This window comes from Ambystoma mexicanum, chromosome 1p (genome assembly GCF_040938575.1).
Source record: "Ambystoma mexicanum isolate Mex_15411 chromosome 1p, UKY_AmexF1_1, whole genome shotgun sequence".
Taxonomy (NCBI): domain Eukaryota; kingdom Metazoa; phylum Chordata; class Amphibia; order Caudata; family Ambystomatidae; genus Ambystoma; species Ambystoma mexicanum.
Genome location: NC_090921.1, coordinates 431,716,440 through 431,731,142, shown reverse-complemented (window position 1 = coordinate 431,731,142; position 14,703 = coordinate 431,716,440). Strand labels below are relative to the sequence as shown.

Sequence of the window (14,703 nt, the reverse complement as noted above, 5' to 3'; positions counted from 1 at the left end):
CTTCATGGGGAAGAGAGGAAGAGAGGAAGAGAGGAAGAGAGGAAGAGAGGAAGAGAGGAAGAGAGGAAGAGAGGCCACGCCAAATCTTTCCTGCAGTAGTGTCAGAGAAGCTAAGCTCGTGCCCACCAATGGTATTCCACACCTTAGGCTGCAGAAGGATAAGGGGCAGGTAATAGTTACACCTAAGAGGCAATAAGTGCCACAGGCGCATGGTTCGAAATTGAGGGGAGCTGTGTAGCTATTTAGCTCCTGCTTGTAGCCTAGAAAAGCCTGGTTAGTTGACACCAACAGCTACCAGGAACTACTTTTGTCTACCCAAGTCAACTGATGTTTATCAAACACACCAATGTAAATTGTGCGTTTGGGACACTATATAAACATTAGGACACATCTATTCAACATTTAAAGCATTTGTGGCCAAATAGAATGGACAAATGTATATATTTGCATCTTATGTGCAAGTTATATCTGTGGAATGATATGCATCATCGCCGTGTTTCACAGTGGTAACTAACTCCTAGTCCCGGATTAATGCTGGATACCCAGGAGCTGCGTTTGGCTTCTGCTATTCCAATCTTAATTTTGATCCCCGATGGGTGAGGTGAAGCGGGGGCAGGTTTTGTAATACCACAGGTGCACGTCAGTCCTGTAAGGTGAACTATAAACTATACAACACAGAAGAAGGGTTCTCTTTAATGTGTATGGGATTAGCTGAAACATGTTACAAGCAGATAGAGAACAGGAAAAGGAGTACAGTATATAATATTTGGATGAGGGGCTTGAGATGTCTTCGAGCAATCCTAAAAGATGTTGTGGTTTGCCAGTAGGGGCCTACCTTTATGTTGTGCCCCCAGTGGAGTAACTTTGCTTAAAATGTTGGGGGGGGCATGACATCTGAAGAAAAGGTGCCCCAGCCAAATGAATGGGGACAAAATAAGTGCCATGAAAGTTGGGGGGGGACAAACACCCCTGCCCCCCCCTAAAATTACGCCCATGTGTGCCCCAGATCAAACTCTAGAATATTAATTCTGTGACTGCCAAACCCGACAGCAGAGTGGTGGCCTATGAAATAATAGACTGTATAGGAAGGTGTATGTTTATGGACAACGGGGGGGAGGGGCCACAGCCCGACTGACACATTTCAGCATGCTGAAAACCTGGCTCCCCTAAATGTGAGAAGTTCACAATGAATAAATAAATAAACCCCCACCCACACAAACATTACATCTCATGTGCATTAATGCTCAACTCACACCATCATATCATGACATTTCAGTTATAATCACTGCACGCAAACTCCACACATTCTTCATTACCAAAAACTTCGCCCAACCCCACCTTGCCATACATCCATGACATCCTCATTCCCATCAATTAAAGTATTCAACGTTTCAATCCAATCCCAAAAGACGAGCAAAAGTCTTGCGGAGATCCACAGTCTGCTTGGCATTGCGATCCCCTGGATCCAGTGCCATACAAGGGGCATTGGACTGACCACAAATCAACAAATTAGTAAAGAAAGGCTTCTACCATCTTCTCTCAAACAACAGACAATGCCATGCCTCACCTTTCCAAAAAGGGCACTTGCGGTCATATCACTCATTTTTTATCTAGAATCCACTATGCCAACAGGATATACCACTGAATGCTGAGAACACAGCAGCCAAGCGACTACTCAGATTCGACAGGAGAAAACATACAGCACCAGCCCAAAGAGCTCTCCACTGGCTAGCATCACAGAAAAGTCAAATCGATCCACTTCAAGGAACACTACCTTGCTCACAAAGCCCGACCGGGCCGTGGGGCAGAATTCATCCCAGGAAAGATCATCCAATTTCAACATATAATTATAATTGGTTATTAATAACGTGCTTTAAACGCAGAGGTTTCTAAGCGCGGACCTGGGGATCGAACCTGTGTTGCTCTGTGTTGGCTTGCTACCAAAGCGAGCGTGTTGCTCCCGAGTGATCCTCCCGAGCACAGAGATTCTGCAATGACATAGTAATAGAGACCACACACTACCTCAGAGTAAGATAAGGAGGATCGGCTTTCTCTAACATGGCAGCCAAACGATGGTTGCATAGGATTTTCAATCCCAGCAGCTGGTTTACTAGGACAAGGAATTTGTGCCCTGTAGGTAACTGATGCATCTCAGCGGCATTCGCTCAACCCACCGAGTGAATGGAAATGTCTTGCCATGCGCCCTCATCACCTTACTCCACGCTTCAAGTCATTTACCCGAACCAGTGGCAAACAACTTAGTCGTCAGCTGTTTTTCTGCTCTTACATACAATACAGTTTATTTATAGCTAAAGGGATATGATACAATCAGAGCTACCCAGTTGATCACTGTTACTTGCGAGTAGCTAATTCAATACCAATCTCATTCTTTTAGTTCTGTCTTTTCTAATAGCAAGGCGAAGCTCAATGTCCAAGAACACAAAGGATAGACATGATAGGAGAAGATAATCGCTCATGAAAGGGGAGCACTGTAAAAAAAATTAAATAAATAAATAAAAACGGGTGGCAGGGAGGCATCTAACCAGATTATGCCCCCCAGGTCCAACACGATACCCAGATTAGTCGCCAACTTGGACTTGACTTGGAGATAACCTACGTGAACCGTACCAGATGAAGCTTTCTCAGAATGATTTATCTCTCAGTTGGTATATTGGTTGCCCTCTGTAGAATGGTCCACCCGCTCAGCATCGTGGCTGCCCAGGCGTGTGCCCTCAAAATGTTCACACAGCATTTTATGTTAGATTTCTATTACGCGGCCAGGGGCGTCCTTCATACAGAATGATGTTTCAGGCAGGTAACTCATCTCCGTTACCGTAGGATCCTTCCAATCGCACTCACTTCAGAAGAACACAATCAAGCTCTAGGTGGTTCATTTGAAGTCTTTGATGCCTATAACTTCCTGCGACACCATCAATAACCAGTGCAGAATTGCTATAAAGTCTGATTTCTAATCAAGAAGGAGGAAATTGCGAAATCTGCCAATTCATTTTTGAAAGCCCATTCGTGCCTTCAGTAACAATGGCCTTGGTAGTAAAAGTGGTATCAGGTAATTATAGCTCTATAGTTATGTCCCTGTATATAATGTCGTCAGGAAAAGGTCATGGCGACATTATATAGAGGACCATATATATATATATATATATATATATATATAGGGACAGCGGCAGACAGGGGTTGTGGGGGTGTCCCCCGCTCCCCATGAAAAATAAAAAAGGGTTTGGGGGTTGCAGGGGTGTCCCATGTAATAATGTCCCCACAAAAAACGGCTATTTTTCTGTGACTTTCTTGCATGGCGATATTTTTGAGGGGACATTATTACATGGAACCGTAAAAACTTGGCGTCACCTTGTCAAATGCTGGTGCTCAAGGACACATTTGTATTGAGAGACATTCATGACATTTGCGTGGCGGGCCACTAGACATTTTTTCTCCAATAGTTCTACAGAAGGCCAAATCACAAGGATTGTCCGTTTGTGGAATTAGCAACATTAATCCAATTAATCCATACATCAGACCTGACATTAACTCAACCCCAGGGGCTTCTCAAATGTGCTTAGTGTCGTGTCTTCACTAAATCACAGCTCGTCCGGATCCGCCAGACCTTCTGGAGGAACTGCAAGTCGGATATCTGCAGCACAGTCCCCTCTGCAACTTCCCCCTAGCCTCTACTGGTAGATCATAACGATTTGGATCTGCCCTCAGACAGCAGACAGCAAACTGACTTAACTGCTAGCTTCTGCTCCTCAGTGACAGCTTAACGACCCAAGGGGACATAATTGCTTCCCACCTGGAATAACCCCTCCAGATCACATAGGGCCTGCTCCAACCTGCCTTTCGAGGGTGAGCCCAAGCACCATCTGCTCCAAAAAGGACACCCAGTAGGAATTACCACTGGAACCTGCTAAGTGCTAAGGTTTGCAGCAAGCGCTCTACAAATACATTTACTGCATCCTCCATTGCTTCTAGGGGTATATCCCCAAATGAAAGGTGCTCACACTATGTGACTGTCCTGGTCAGAAACATTAAAACAGTGCATGTGGCCAGGCAGTATGGTATGCTGTTATATCCAAAGACATCTGTTAACATGTTGTATGTGTACAGGTTGTGGGTCACTGGGGAGTAGCCAGCAATACAGACAACTAAGGAGGAGTTAAGATAGAAACAGAGAACACTAAGTTGCTTATAACACAAAGGGTTGTGGAGGGGACAGTGGGTCAAATGGTTTGGAGTGTAAACTCAGGGTCTCACCAATAATGTTGTGCTTTGCGTGCATGGCTCTGAAATACCCAAAGATGTTTTAATTGAATTTTTGAATAAATGAGGTGGGACTTCAGTGGAACAGACACATGAAGCTGTGGTCCTAGCATCTCTGGCCGGTCCACAATTCTGCTGGTGCATTTTGGGCAAGTTCCCTGAAGAGCTTGTAACAAAAACAGTGCTAGGATAAATACCGAATACTCCCTCTGGCAATTCCTCAGAGGGAAGAGGTATTTGGAAAAAGTTTGAATGAGCTATATTTTTTCTTTGCTACTGAAAAAAGGGCTAGTCTTGTCGTCAGTGCCGGTTTAAATTAACATGTCTTGACAGTTTTTAATGCAATCCTGCTTTAGTTCTAAACAGGTTTGTGAAAGACTTCCCAGCGTATGTACTACCCAACTTATTATAGTGCCTTAGTCTTGGAGAAAATGCATTTGTGGTTCCACAAGTTTTAATAAAACCCTGCCTGTTCGTAGTAAAAGGGGTTCCCAGTGTATAAGCTGCACAAACACTATTTTCCTTGCATGTGAGCCCATTTTGGAGATAATTTGCGTTTCAAGCCCATTCACACAAAGAAAAAAAAAACATTAACCCCCCCCCACTGCCCAAAAATAGAAATCTGGTTGCCCTGTAAAACTGTGCAGTTCCTCCAAAGTGATCTTGGATCACCTTGCTGCACCTGTTAACATTACAAGGCAATGTGTTTGGAAAGGGCTACTTTTATGCAAGCTATTCCCAGGAGCGCAGCAACGGACTTTAGATGGGCACAGACTCCCAGAAACCTTAACGGCATATTGGCAGAGCCCAAGGACTGCTCGGGCAGCAAACTCAAGGCTGTATCGTTAGCAGAGAACTATCATGCTAGAAGCTACCCTAACCTGAAAGCATCTTCAGCATCACCCCCTTAGCCCTACTATACAACTGGCTGAAGGAGACCTTCAGTGAAGATTCCTCCCTGCTCCTCAGTGAACTTACTGCGTCATAAAGGGCTATAGAAGCAGCAATACGCCTTATGTGGTAACAGTCATATAACACATGCAGCCCCATGCACAGGGACCACGAGCAGTCAGCAACTGCACTCACAGACAACATATGACTGGAATACCACATTATTCTCACTCTTCTATGAGGGCCAGGCTTGCAACAGATCTTAGAATGTGTCAAGAGATCCATAGGAGCTGCCCTAGCCGTTTGTTCCCCACCTTTCGGAAGCCTCCTCTAGACCAGGTCATAGCTGTCCTCCAGGAATGGCAGGCCCAAATTACTTTTCCCCGAAGTTGCCTCCAAGAAAAGTTAATTCAGAGTAAAAAGCCTCCATGCTGCTAGGCCTCAACACAAAGCCAAACAGTGCATGCTATTAACTATGGTTTGCTCCACATAGTCCGCTTGATGCCAAGCACATTTAGAATACACAATTATTTCTGCAATTCTGATCTATGGTCCACCGTAATGGTCCACGTGCATGCAAGTTATCACAAAACATTCCTTATCACCCCATCCATGCTTCAAAATGTGCACTCACCACTAACCATTAGGAAGTGACCATGCACCCTTAGCGGGCAAGAAGCGTGCGCTGTATGCATGTGGAGAACAGAGGGTGAGTAACTTTATGAATTACTAGTACCACTTAGCACAAGCTAGGAGAACTATGGGGCAGCGTGGCATCAGGTGGAGGAAGAGCAGTTGTGGGTGCAGGTCGACACCAATCTTGTCAGCTGGCCGCCGCTGTAAGTGTTGCTGGCAGAGGATAAAATGGGGACACAGGAGTGGTGCAGCCTTGGCCCATCACAACGAAGACCCTGTGAAACCAGCCCTATGGTGGGTGACAAGTCCACACAGACCATGAAGAATCCAAACCCACGACTACACATTCAACCCGAGAGGATGGAGTAATGAGACTCAAGCCTTGGTATCCAATAATCACAGCTGATCAGCCAGAGGAAGACAGACAGCTGGGGTGTGCGTCCTTTTTGTTCCCGGGCGACCTGTAGCGCCTGGCTGGGTCACCTCATCAGACCCCTGTTCTGCCCGGACTAGCCCCTCTCAAAACGCTGGACATTGCATTTTTTCCCCAGGAATCGATTAAACGAGACACCAATGCACAAGAAACCTGTGCAACACTGAGAATAACATGCGCGCCAGCAGACTTACCTCTGAACTAAAGGGAGGGACAACCGGCACGGCAGCCCAGTTACTTTCCTTACAGAGGACACATCGCTGTTCCTCGAACATATGCCCAACGGGGAGAGCCACTTCAAAGGAGATCACCTGATTTGGGCATCCACCCCCCTCCCCATCATTTACCCCCTCCGAAGTGTGGCTGATCGTCCCTTGTAAAACAAGCCATCTTTTCCTAGTCCCATCTCTCCATGCATCAGCACTCAACCTCAATTACACCCCCCCCCGCCCCCAACCAACTATCAACTGATACCACTCTCAGCAGTCGGCACAGTGAATAGTCCTTTTTATGCCCCCCCCCCCCTCTTGTATCAATACTATAACTCCCTCCTCCCCCTCCGTATCTTGCAGTCCACAGTTCTGCCCCTTACACTGCTGTTACTGTGGCGTGCCCCTCGCTCACTGTCGAGGAGGCTCCTTTAATGTGACCCCCCCCCCGACCCCGACCCGCTCACCTCTTGGACCTCTGCAGCAACGCTCCCTTGTGCAAGTGGCTCCGGTGGCTGGGTGGCGCTCTCCAGTAACTGGGGTCTGACATGGCGGCCTCCTTTGTTCAAGCCCCTGCATCCCCGGCAGAAGGAGCTGGGCTCCTACTGTGCTCAGAGGGCTACGCACTCAGTTCCTCCTGGCCTCGGCTCCGGGCGACATGGCAAGGGGTCCGGGTACCGAGGTACGCCATCCATGGCTGCGGGGGACGGGTTAACGGGTTGGACAAAAAGCTCATTGTGCCAGCGTCAGGGGCACTGCAGATACACACGGGTAGCCTCTCCTCCGTGCCGCATGTATGACCCTTGCCTTGGACCCCCAAGCTTCGGTCACCCTGGCATAACCAACAGCAGTTACAACGTCCACACCACCCGCCTCTGTGCGCCCACAACCGGCCATGCACAGGAAGCCCCGGCCCTGACATCACCATGGGAGGAGGAACCATGGTGCAGTGGGAGGATGTGGAGGAGGGACCTGTGGTACACGGGCTGGACAAGAGGGAGGAGAGCCATTCTGAAGGGGAAAGCGCCGCTTTCAAAGCGGAACTCCTCCAGGGTGGAGGGGACCTCATTCTGCAGATAGGGACGAGAAACATTCTACAGTGGAGGAGAAATTACTCTGCCTACCCCGGAAGATAAACGCTTCTTAAAAGGAATTAGAGGGGAAGAGGGACAATTCTAAAGTTGAAACGTTCTATTGAGAGAAATGTAGTGATTGCACAGTTTAATCTCGCCCCCCCCCCCTTTGCCAGAAAACTCACTGACAGTGAAATATTTGACTGGTGTATAGTTCCTCTGGGCTGGCTTTGGAGAGAGTCCCCATATGACTATCATTTGAGAGCTATTTATTTTTTAAAGTTAGGAGTACCCATGTGATAGACGATCTAACAAATCGTAGAATTATATGAAACAGAATAATCACCAGTGATTAAGAAGCTTTTTCAAGCAATCGTGCAATGTATTTTAAGCTATTCAGGACTGGATAGTGAGGGTGAAGAGAGAGTGTGGCTTACCCTAAAGTGGGAGAGGTATAGTGGGCTGATGACCAATGTTTATGGAGGGCGGTATTAGTCACTGTACACGAGAGCTGTCTTCACAAGTCTATTTATTTATAGAATTCACAGCAAGGCAATGCATTTTTGGCACAAAACCCTAACAGAATTTAACATTGATAACAGAGCCGAGAACATGGGTCTTTGACAATGGAGTGCGAGAATGTGACTTGGAAGACAAGATGTTGCAGAGGAAAGTGGAAACAGAAACCAGGGACGAGTACAGGACAGAATAACATAGGAATGTGATAGTGGAAGAAGTGCTAAATTAAGGATGGAGGGGTGATAAAAAATAAGTGCTGTCGGGTTGTCCGTGAGGGTAGGGAGAGATGGAAGGAAGCAGGATGATGGAGTAACGTAGAGTGCTAGCAAACAGGTTCTTCAGAAAGCAGGAGAGCTTTGAGGTTGGATTTAAATAGTAGTAGAATTGGAGTAGTACGTAGAGGGAAAATAAGGGAAAATAAGAGCATTGCAGAGTAGGGGAGCGAGGAAAGGGAGGGAGCGGAAACGAGAGGGAGTGCAGGGGGCTCGAGCAGTGGCAAGGAGGTGAGCTGAGGATGATAGTAACAAGCGAGGGGGAGAGTAGGGAGTGAGTGGAGCAGATAGGTATGGAAGGGCAAGTCCATGGATAGTTTTGAAGATGACAAATGATAAAAGGAGGATGGGCCATTGAAAGAGGGCTGAGTGCACATTTTTATAGGAACTAGGATAAACCATTCTACAGGGGTAGCAGACGGAGAGAATAGGACTAGGGGTTGAGTGGATTCGACCCTTATGCTAATTGAGGAAGCAGAATCACTTACTGGGTTGTGATCTGGGACAATGCCAGATCCTTTAAGTTTTTTCATTTGAAAGGGGCCTGAACGTCAGGGGGAGCCAGAATAATAGTCTAATGACGCAGCAATATATTCCTTTAGACTGGGCTTTAAACGTGCACTTTGCAGCGTGTGCGTTAGAATCTGCATTTGTTGGAGCCGTTCATGCCGTCTCATTCCACAAGGTATGCAGAAGTGTTCTCATTCCCTCGTCAACCTTTTACTCTGGTTTCTCCACATCAGACCCTTGCTGACAAAGAAGGACCAATAGCCTTCATAATAATTTGCAGACTATTAACCAAATGGCTCTATTTCTTTGTCTCTATTATCATGTATGCACCCGCCCGGATGTTTCAGACTGTTTTTATATGCTCTATGTAGGCAGGTCCCAAACATCATATTGAAATGGGCCGGACATGTCGAGGCATATCTTGAGCCGGCCCTGGTTTTGAGGGAGGATGTGGGGAAAAGCTGACCATTCTACATTAGAACCATAGGATGTGTAGGCCTCTACTGAAGGAGGGGACATTATGGCAGTGGATGATGCAACATAATACTAGAAGTAGGGTATAGGCCACGTTGGAGTATATGAGTGAGGCATTGTGATGGGTGGGAACATTCATAAGGGGTAGGGATGGAACACTGCCTATTTTCAATGGGGATGAAGCATCGTAAAGAGGTGGGCCATTCGAGAGGAAAAGAAGGAATGGCCTTTTCTGGAGAGGAGGGGACACCAGCTACTTTTAGGCATTTGAAAGGGGAAAGGGGACCAAGAAACCATTTGACAGAGGAATAGGAATAACATAAATCACACAACTGGGTGACCACGGATGGAATGAGGATAGAGATGGCACGGTTCGGAATCCCTACAAAATATTCCCACCAAAAATATCCCTGTACATATGGCCGTTTGTCTCGCCATAGGTGATATTTTTGGGGGGGATAATTTGTGGGAGCGGGGGTTGCGGGGGTGTCCCCTGCACATTTTAAAATAATGCAGTGGTTGTGGGGTTGTCCCCTGCAGGGTCCATGAGTCAATATCGCCACAAAAATATGGTGATATTTTTGTGGGGATATTAACACATGGAACCCACAGTTCTATGTTGATTCATCCCCAGTATTTTTTTTTCGCTGCATTTTTTTCCAAACATGTTTTGCCCAAAAAAATCATTGGGCCTCATTACGAGTCCGGCGGTAGCCGTGCTGGAAAAACCCGCAGGTGGCAGCCGGACCGGTAATACCATTCCGCCTCCGTGATGGCCGGAATCACCGGGGCATTACAACCCTGCTGACCCGGTAATTCCGGAGGCGGAATTCTGTAAATCCCCATAGGACTCCAGGGGGATGGGGATCATGGAAACACCAGTTCTGTCTATGACAGAGCCGGTGTTTCCATGTCCGCCTGCAGGCGGGTGGTGTTTCTTCCGCCAGGTCAGACCTGGCGCGAGTGACACCACCCGCAGGACTCGGAATCAGCCGGTCCAGAAACAACGGTGGCGGCAGATTTACATCCACCGTTGTTTCCAGACCGGCTGACTCATACTGAGGCACATTGAATTTCTTTTTCGATTTGGGGTGGGAGGACCCCTGCCCAATTCCCCATCCCATTATTTATTCCCTATACACCACTCTACCCTTCATATGCCCCCCATATTGTCAGATGTTTTTTTCAGCAAAAAATGTTCTGCTAAAAGTGCAGCGAAAAAGAAAACGGGTGATGAATGAACATCGTACCAATGGCACAATACTTTAGATTGCATTGGTCATTGTACAGAGGCGCCAAAGCCACTCTTCCAAAGGGGAGTGGATCCTTCTGAAGGGGGGAAACTAAAATACTGAAGGAACAATCCATCATTCTGAAAATGGAGAATGCAGCATTCTTCTGGGAGAATAGATCATAGCACCAGGGCCAAAGGAAGGGCTCCCAGACTGAATAATTAACTATTTTTGAGGAAACTGGTTTAAGGCGAATTTGAGATACTGTGGTCCGTACTGGGTATATGTAGTACATTGTAGCAGTTTGCAATCCTAGGCCAAGAGGAAGGGGCTATGTCCCCCGAAAACCCCAAGCATTACATCAATGCAAAAAAAAATGTTCATATGGTTCTATTGGATTGCTGTATGCTAGTATAATTTTAAAGCCATACATCACTCTAATACATTTAAAGGTTTCTATTTTATTGCTAATAAATATTTAAAAAATGATATAGTTTACTGTTAGAGTTGGATCAGTGTTTCAAAAAACAAAAGTAAAGTTTGCAAACACCTGTTTCCAGTTTCTTGACTCTTCCTCAGGGATACACAGCTTAAGTGGTGTTAATAGTCAGGACTCCGATACATTTCACATCAATCATTGAAGGAACAGATGATATTCTTTAGTGATAGAATCCAGTTCACTTCTGGAGGTTGCGTACTGTGAGCAGATATGCACCCTGCAGTACACCTCTTATGGAATACCTTCCTATTTCTGATATCTTCATAACATGTCTTCCAGTATACCCTGTGAGTTAATGTTCGTTTATCTTCTCTTTAATTGCCTTAATATTGTCTTTATCACCATTCTGGTAGCAGTTCAGGAAACACTACTGTAGGGTTAAGAGAAATGTGGGGAGGAACCTACTGAACTGAGGGGCTGAATCTTTTTGCAGAGGGAGGAAGGGCGTATAATTCGGTCCGCCGAGGGGTGAATCACAGTATGAAAACCCTATTCTCCCACCTCACATTTGTTCTGCTTCAGAGTTCCCCAAATGCGAAGGTGGATTAACCCTCAGATTTGCTACTCCATTTTCTGTGTTGGCATCAGTAATTGACTACTTATGAATATGATGCCCTCCCACCAACACTTTGTCGAGCTGTGCCAGCAGGATTAAGCAAGGGTGCTACTTCTCCTAGCGGGTCAGATGCCTACGGCTAACCCCTACACCACCTTGCACGGGTTGGCTCCTATGATGAAAAGGCCACGGGGTGGGAGACGTCCATAATCTGATGCCCACCAGAACGATGCTCTCTACCTCACACTGCCTTCGGCAAATGTCTGCAAATTCTTACCCTCAATCCCGCACCCTCCCATTTGTTCACGGGCTGCTGCATAACATTATACAAAACTCAAGAAAATCAAATATCTGCAGAAAGCCACACTGCTGAGTAGAATGCAGAGGGGCATTCTTCGGCAGAGATAGCAGAACGGAAACATAACCACCCTACTAAGGTTGGGGGACTGCCAACTCTTCCTCTACTTAAGGAATGGATTATTCGACTGAAGAGGGAGTTGAGGATAAACCACTCTACTGGAGATAATGAACCATTCTATGCAGCGGCGTTGCTGGTGGGGTGTGGGGGGGCTGCTATTATTTTGGTTGTAGCCCCGTATAGAAGGTTACAACCAAAAAGACAAGCTAGCCCAGAGTCCTGACAGTCCCAAAATTAGCGTAGCCCCGGATCTTTTCCAGACCTAGCAACATCCCTGGTTCTATAGCTTGGAGTACATCCAGGCAACATTCTACATAAGTCGGGACAGGCGGTTCGAGTAAGGAGACAGGGGTGGAGGAGTGACCGGCCCCAATGCGAGGAGAAACCATTGGATGAAAGAGGGGGAATGGGGAGAGCTTGTTTAGTGTAGTGCCTCTTATTAAATTAAGCCCTACAGGCCTTTTTACTGGGAGCCTGGCATGTGGGTTCACTGGAGGCGGCTTTGCCCCACCTCTTTTACCACCCCCACCCCTGTCTATTGTACCGATGCACCAGCTGCACAGCGTCTGGCCCGTCATTGACTCTATGTAAAATGAGCAATGCGTTCCACTTTACACATCCTTAGGGTCCTCTGCCATGAATACACTAGCTCTCACTGAACTTCCCGTTGCAATGAATTATATATATACATACATATATCACAGAAAGGGTGACGGTGCATTCTCCACCATAATCACTTACAAGTGTCTATTCAAAGCCCTTTGTACCAGGGATAATACTCAGTGTTAACTTGTTTCCTTCCATTTGTATGTAAAGAACGTAGCGTCCAGGCAACGGGTATCTAAATAAAGTGCATCGCGTCAAAGTTCATCAATCGCAAAGTGCATATTTAGTGAGGTGCAAATTTAGTAAGTACAAATTTAGTAAGGTGTATCTGCGGGATTGACGTATTTTTCCACTAAAAAAGTTAGTCTTTGGGCCTAGTTAATTTATGAATGTGTAACCGGGAGGCGTGCCTTCTGGTTCCGGCATCCCCACTTAACTGGCGCCGCTGTTGAAGTTCCCTTACCTATCGAACATGGGAGCAGTAAACGTAGGCTTAGAGTACGTTTTAAGTGCTGCGTAAAACGTCACTTTTACGGCTGCACAAAGCTGTCAGCCGCACGGCGCCTGCCCTGACGCCCCAGGCTCGGGTTACAAGTGCGCTCAACAGGCCTTTGTCTGCACGCAGAGCGCCGCTTGCCGGAGCTGCTTTGCATGTTATGGAGCGCCCGCGCCAGACGGAAAGGGAAGGGCGGCAAAGAATGGAATGGGAGGTCCAGGGGCTGGACGGGCCCGCTGACGGGAGTCTGCCCTCAGAGGTTACTGAACAATGGTCACAGGGAGCGGGAGGCGTCCACCCACGAGAGGCGCAAACAGATGGCGCCAGAATGTGCAGCAGGAACCGGGCAAATAGTATTTCCTCGGTCGAGAACATGAGTACCATTAAATGGGGCATTAGTGACACCTACCACATCATAGGAGTGAGAATAGCCCGAACACGTATATTTTTTATTATTATATCCTGTTTTAATGTAACCCAGAGTTCTGCAAAGGATTGGCCCAACTAGTGGACTGGGCACACTAGGGGTTTCAACAGATGTCCTTCGGGGGCGAGGGGGAGCGGAGGGGCACGAGGCACTTCAAGAAGGTAGTATTGCGGGTCCTTTTAATAGAAAATATAAGCAGATATAGGATAGGGGTGGGGACAACAATATTTTCTACTTAAAGGGGAGGAGCTCAGCAACAATATTTTTATTCAAGGAGACTGAGCTCAAAAGTTTGAATAGCACTGAATGTTAACCCCTTACTCTCCTGCAGTACAGTGTGTTGCATCAACATGCAGTGCAAGCTCGTTTTTATGTTAGGCACTGGGCACTGGGCCCAGGGCCAGGCTCATTCAGACAAAACATTGCCATCCACGCGACTGAGTGCAGTTGCTAGTTTATGTGTGATGTTGCTAAGACACTTTTGTTTTCTCATATGGTCACGTTTCCTGGTCCTTGTCCCCATAACCATACCTCACAACTCACCCGCAATTGGCAGTTGTCACCCGCTGTGTACTAAGTTCAAACACATAGTAGGCCCCTTACCCGTCCATAGATTTCAACAGGGACCCCCTCTGCCCCCAAAAAAACATCTGATTTCACAGCCTCTGCTGCAGCTGAAAAGGCTGCGAGGTATGTGTAGCTCTGTTGTTTTTATCGTTTTATGCCCTGGCCTGGTGGCTGGTGCACGCTCCTATCCCCAGGCCAGGGAGGGACCACTCAACCCCACCTACCCCACCTCCCCCACCCCCGTAACAGACCAGCTGCAGAGGAAGGGGCGCTAGGCAACCTGCAACAAAAGTATCTTAGCCCCCTACCCCCTGAGTTCCTTTATACACCAATAACACCAGGGTGAGGGGCCCCTATTCTAATGAACACTGGTAAAACATGAACATTCCTAATCTCTGAACACTCGACAAATATTTCTCCCCAATATCTCTACCCTGGCTCGACCCTCCCTTTGGGGCCCTGCTCCTTCAGGCCACCTACCCGTAAAGGGATCCATCGGGTGAACCGACTGAGCAGAATCCTCTTCCTGACTAGTGTCACCCACCCATAGGAGGGGGCCAGAGGATATGATAGGTTATTTATAACGCGCTTGATACACAGAGGTTTCTAA

At 47.1% G+C, this 14,703-nt stretch overlaps 1 protein-coding gene across 6 annotated transcripts in view; it reads right to left on the bottom strand.

Moving 5' to 3' along the window:
* MAST3 (microtubule associated serine/threonine kinase 3) overlaps positions 1 to 14,703 on the bottom strand; it is a 1,229,968-nt gene that overhangs the window by 355,317 nt on the left and 859,948 nt on the right. For 2 of the 6 annotated variants that reach the window (XM_069649251.1, XM_069649249.1), the window contains exon 1: positions 6,912 to 7,127. The exons of the other annotated variants lie outside the window; for them this stretch is intronic. In XM_069649251.1, coding sequence (XP_069505352.1) covers positions 6,912 to 6,994 — 83 coding nt within the window. In that variant the 5' untranslated portion in view covers positions 6,995 to 7,127. Of the gene's footprint in view, positions 1 to 6,911; positions 7,128 to 14,703 lie in introns of those variants that run through there. 6 annotated transcript variants of the gene reach the window in all.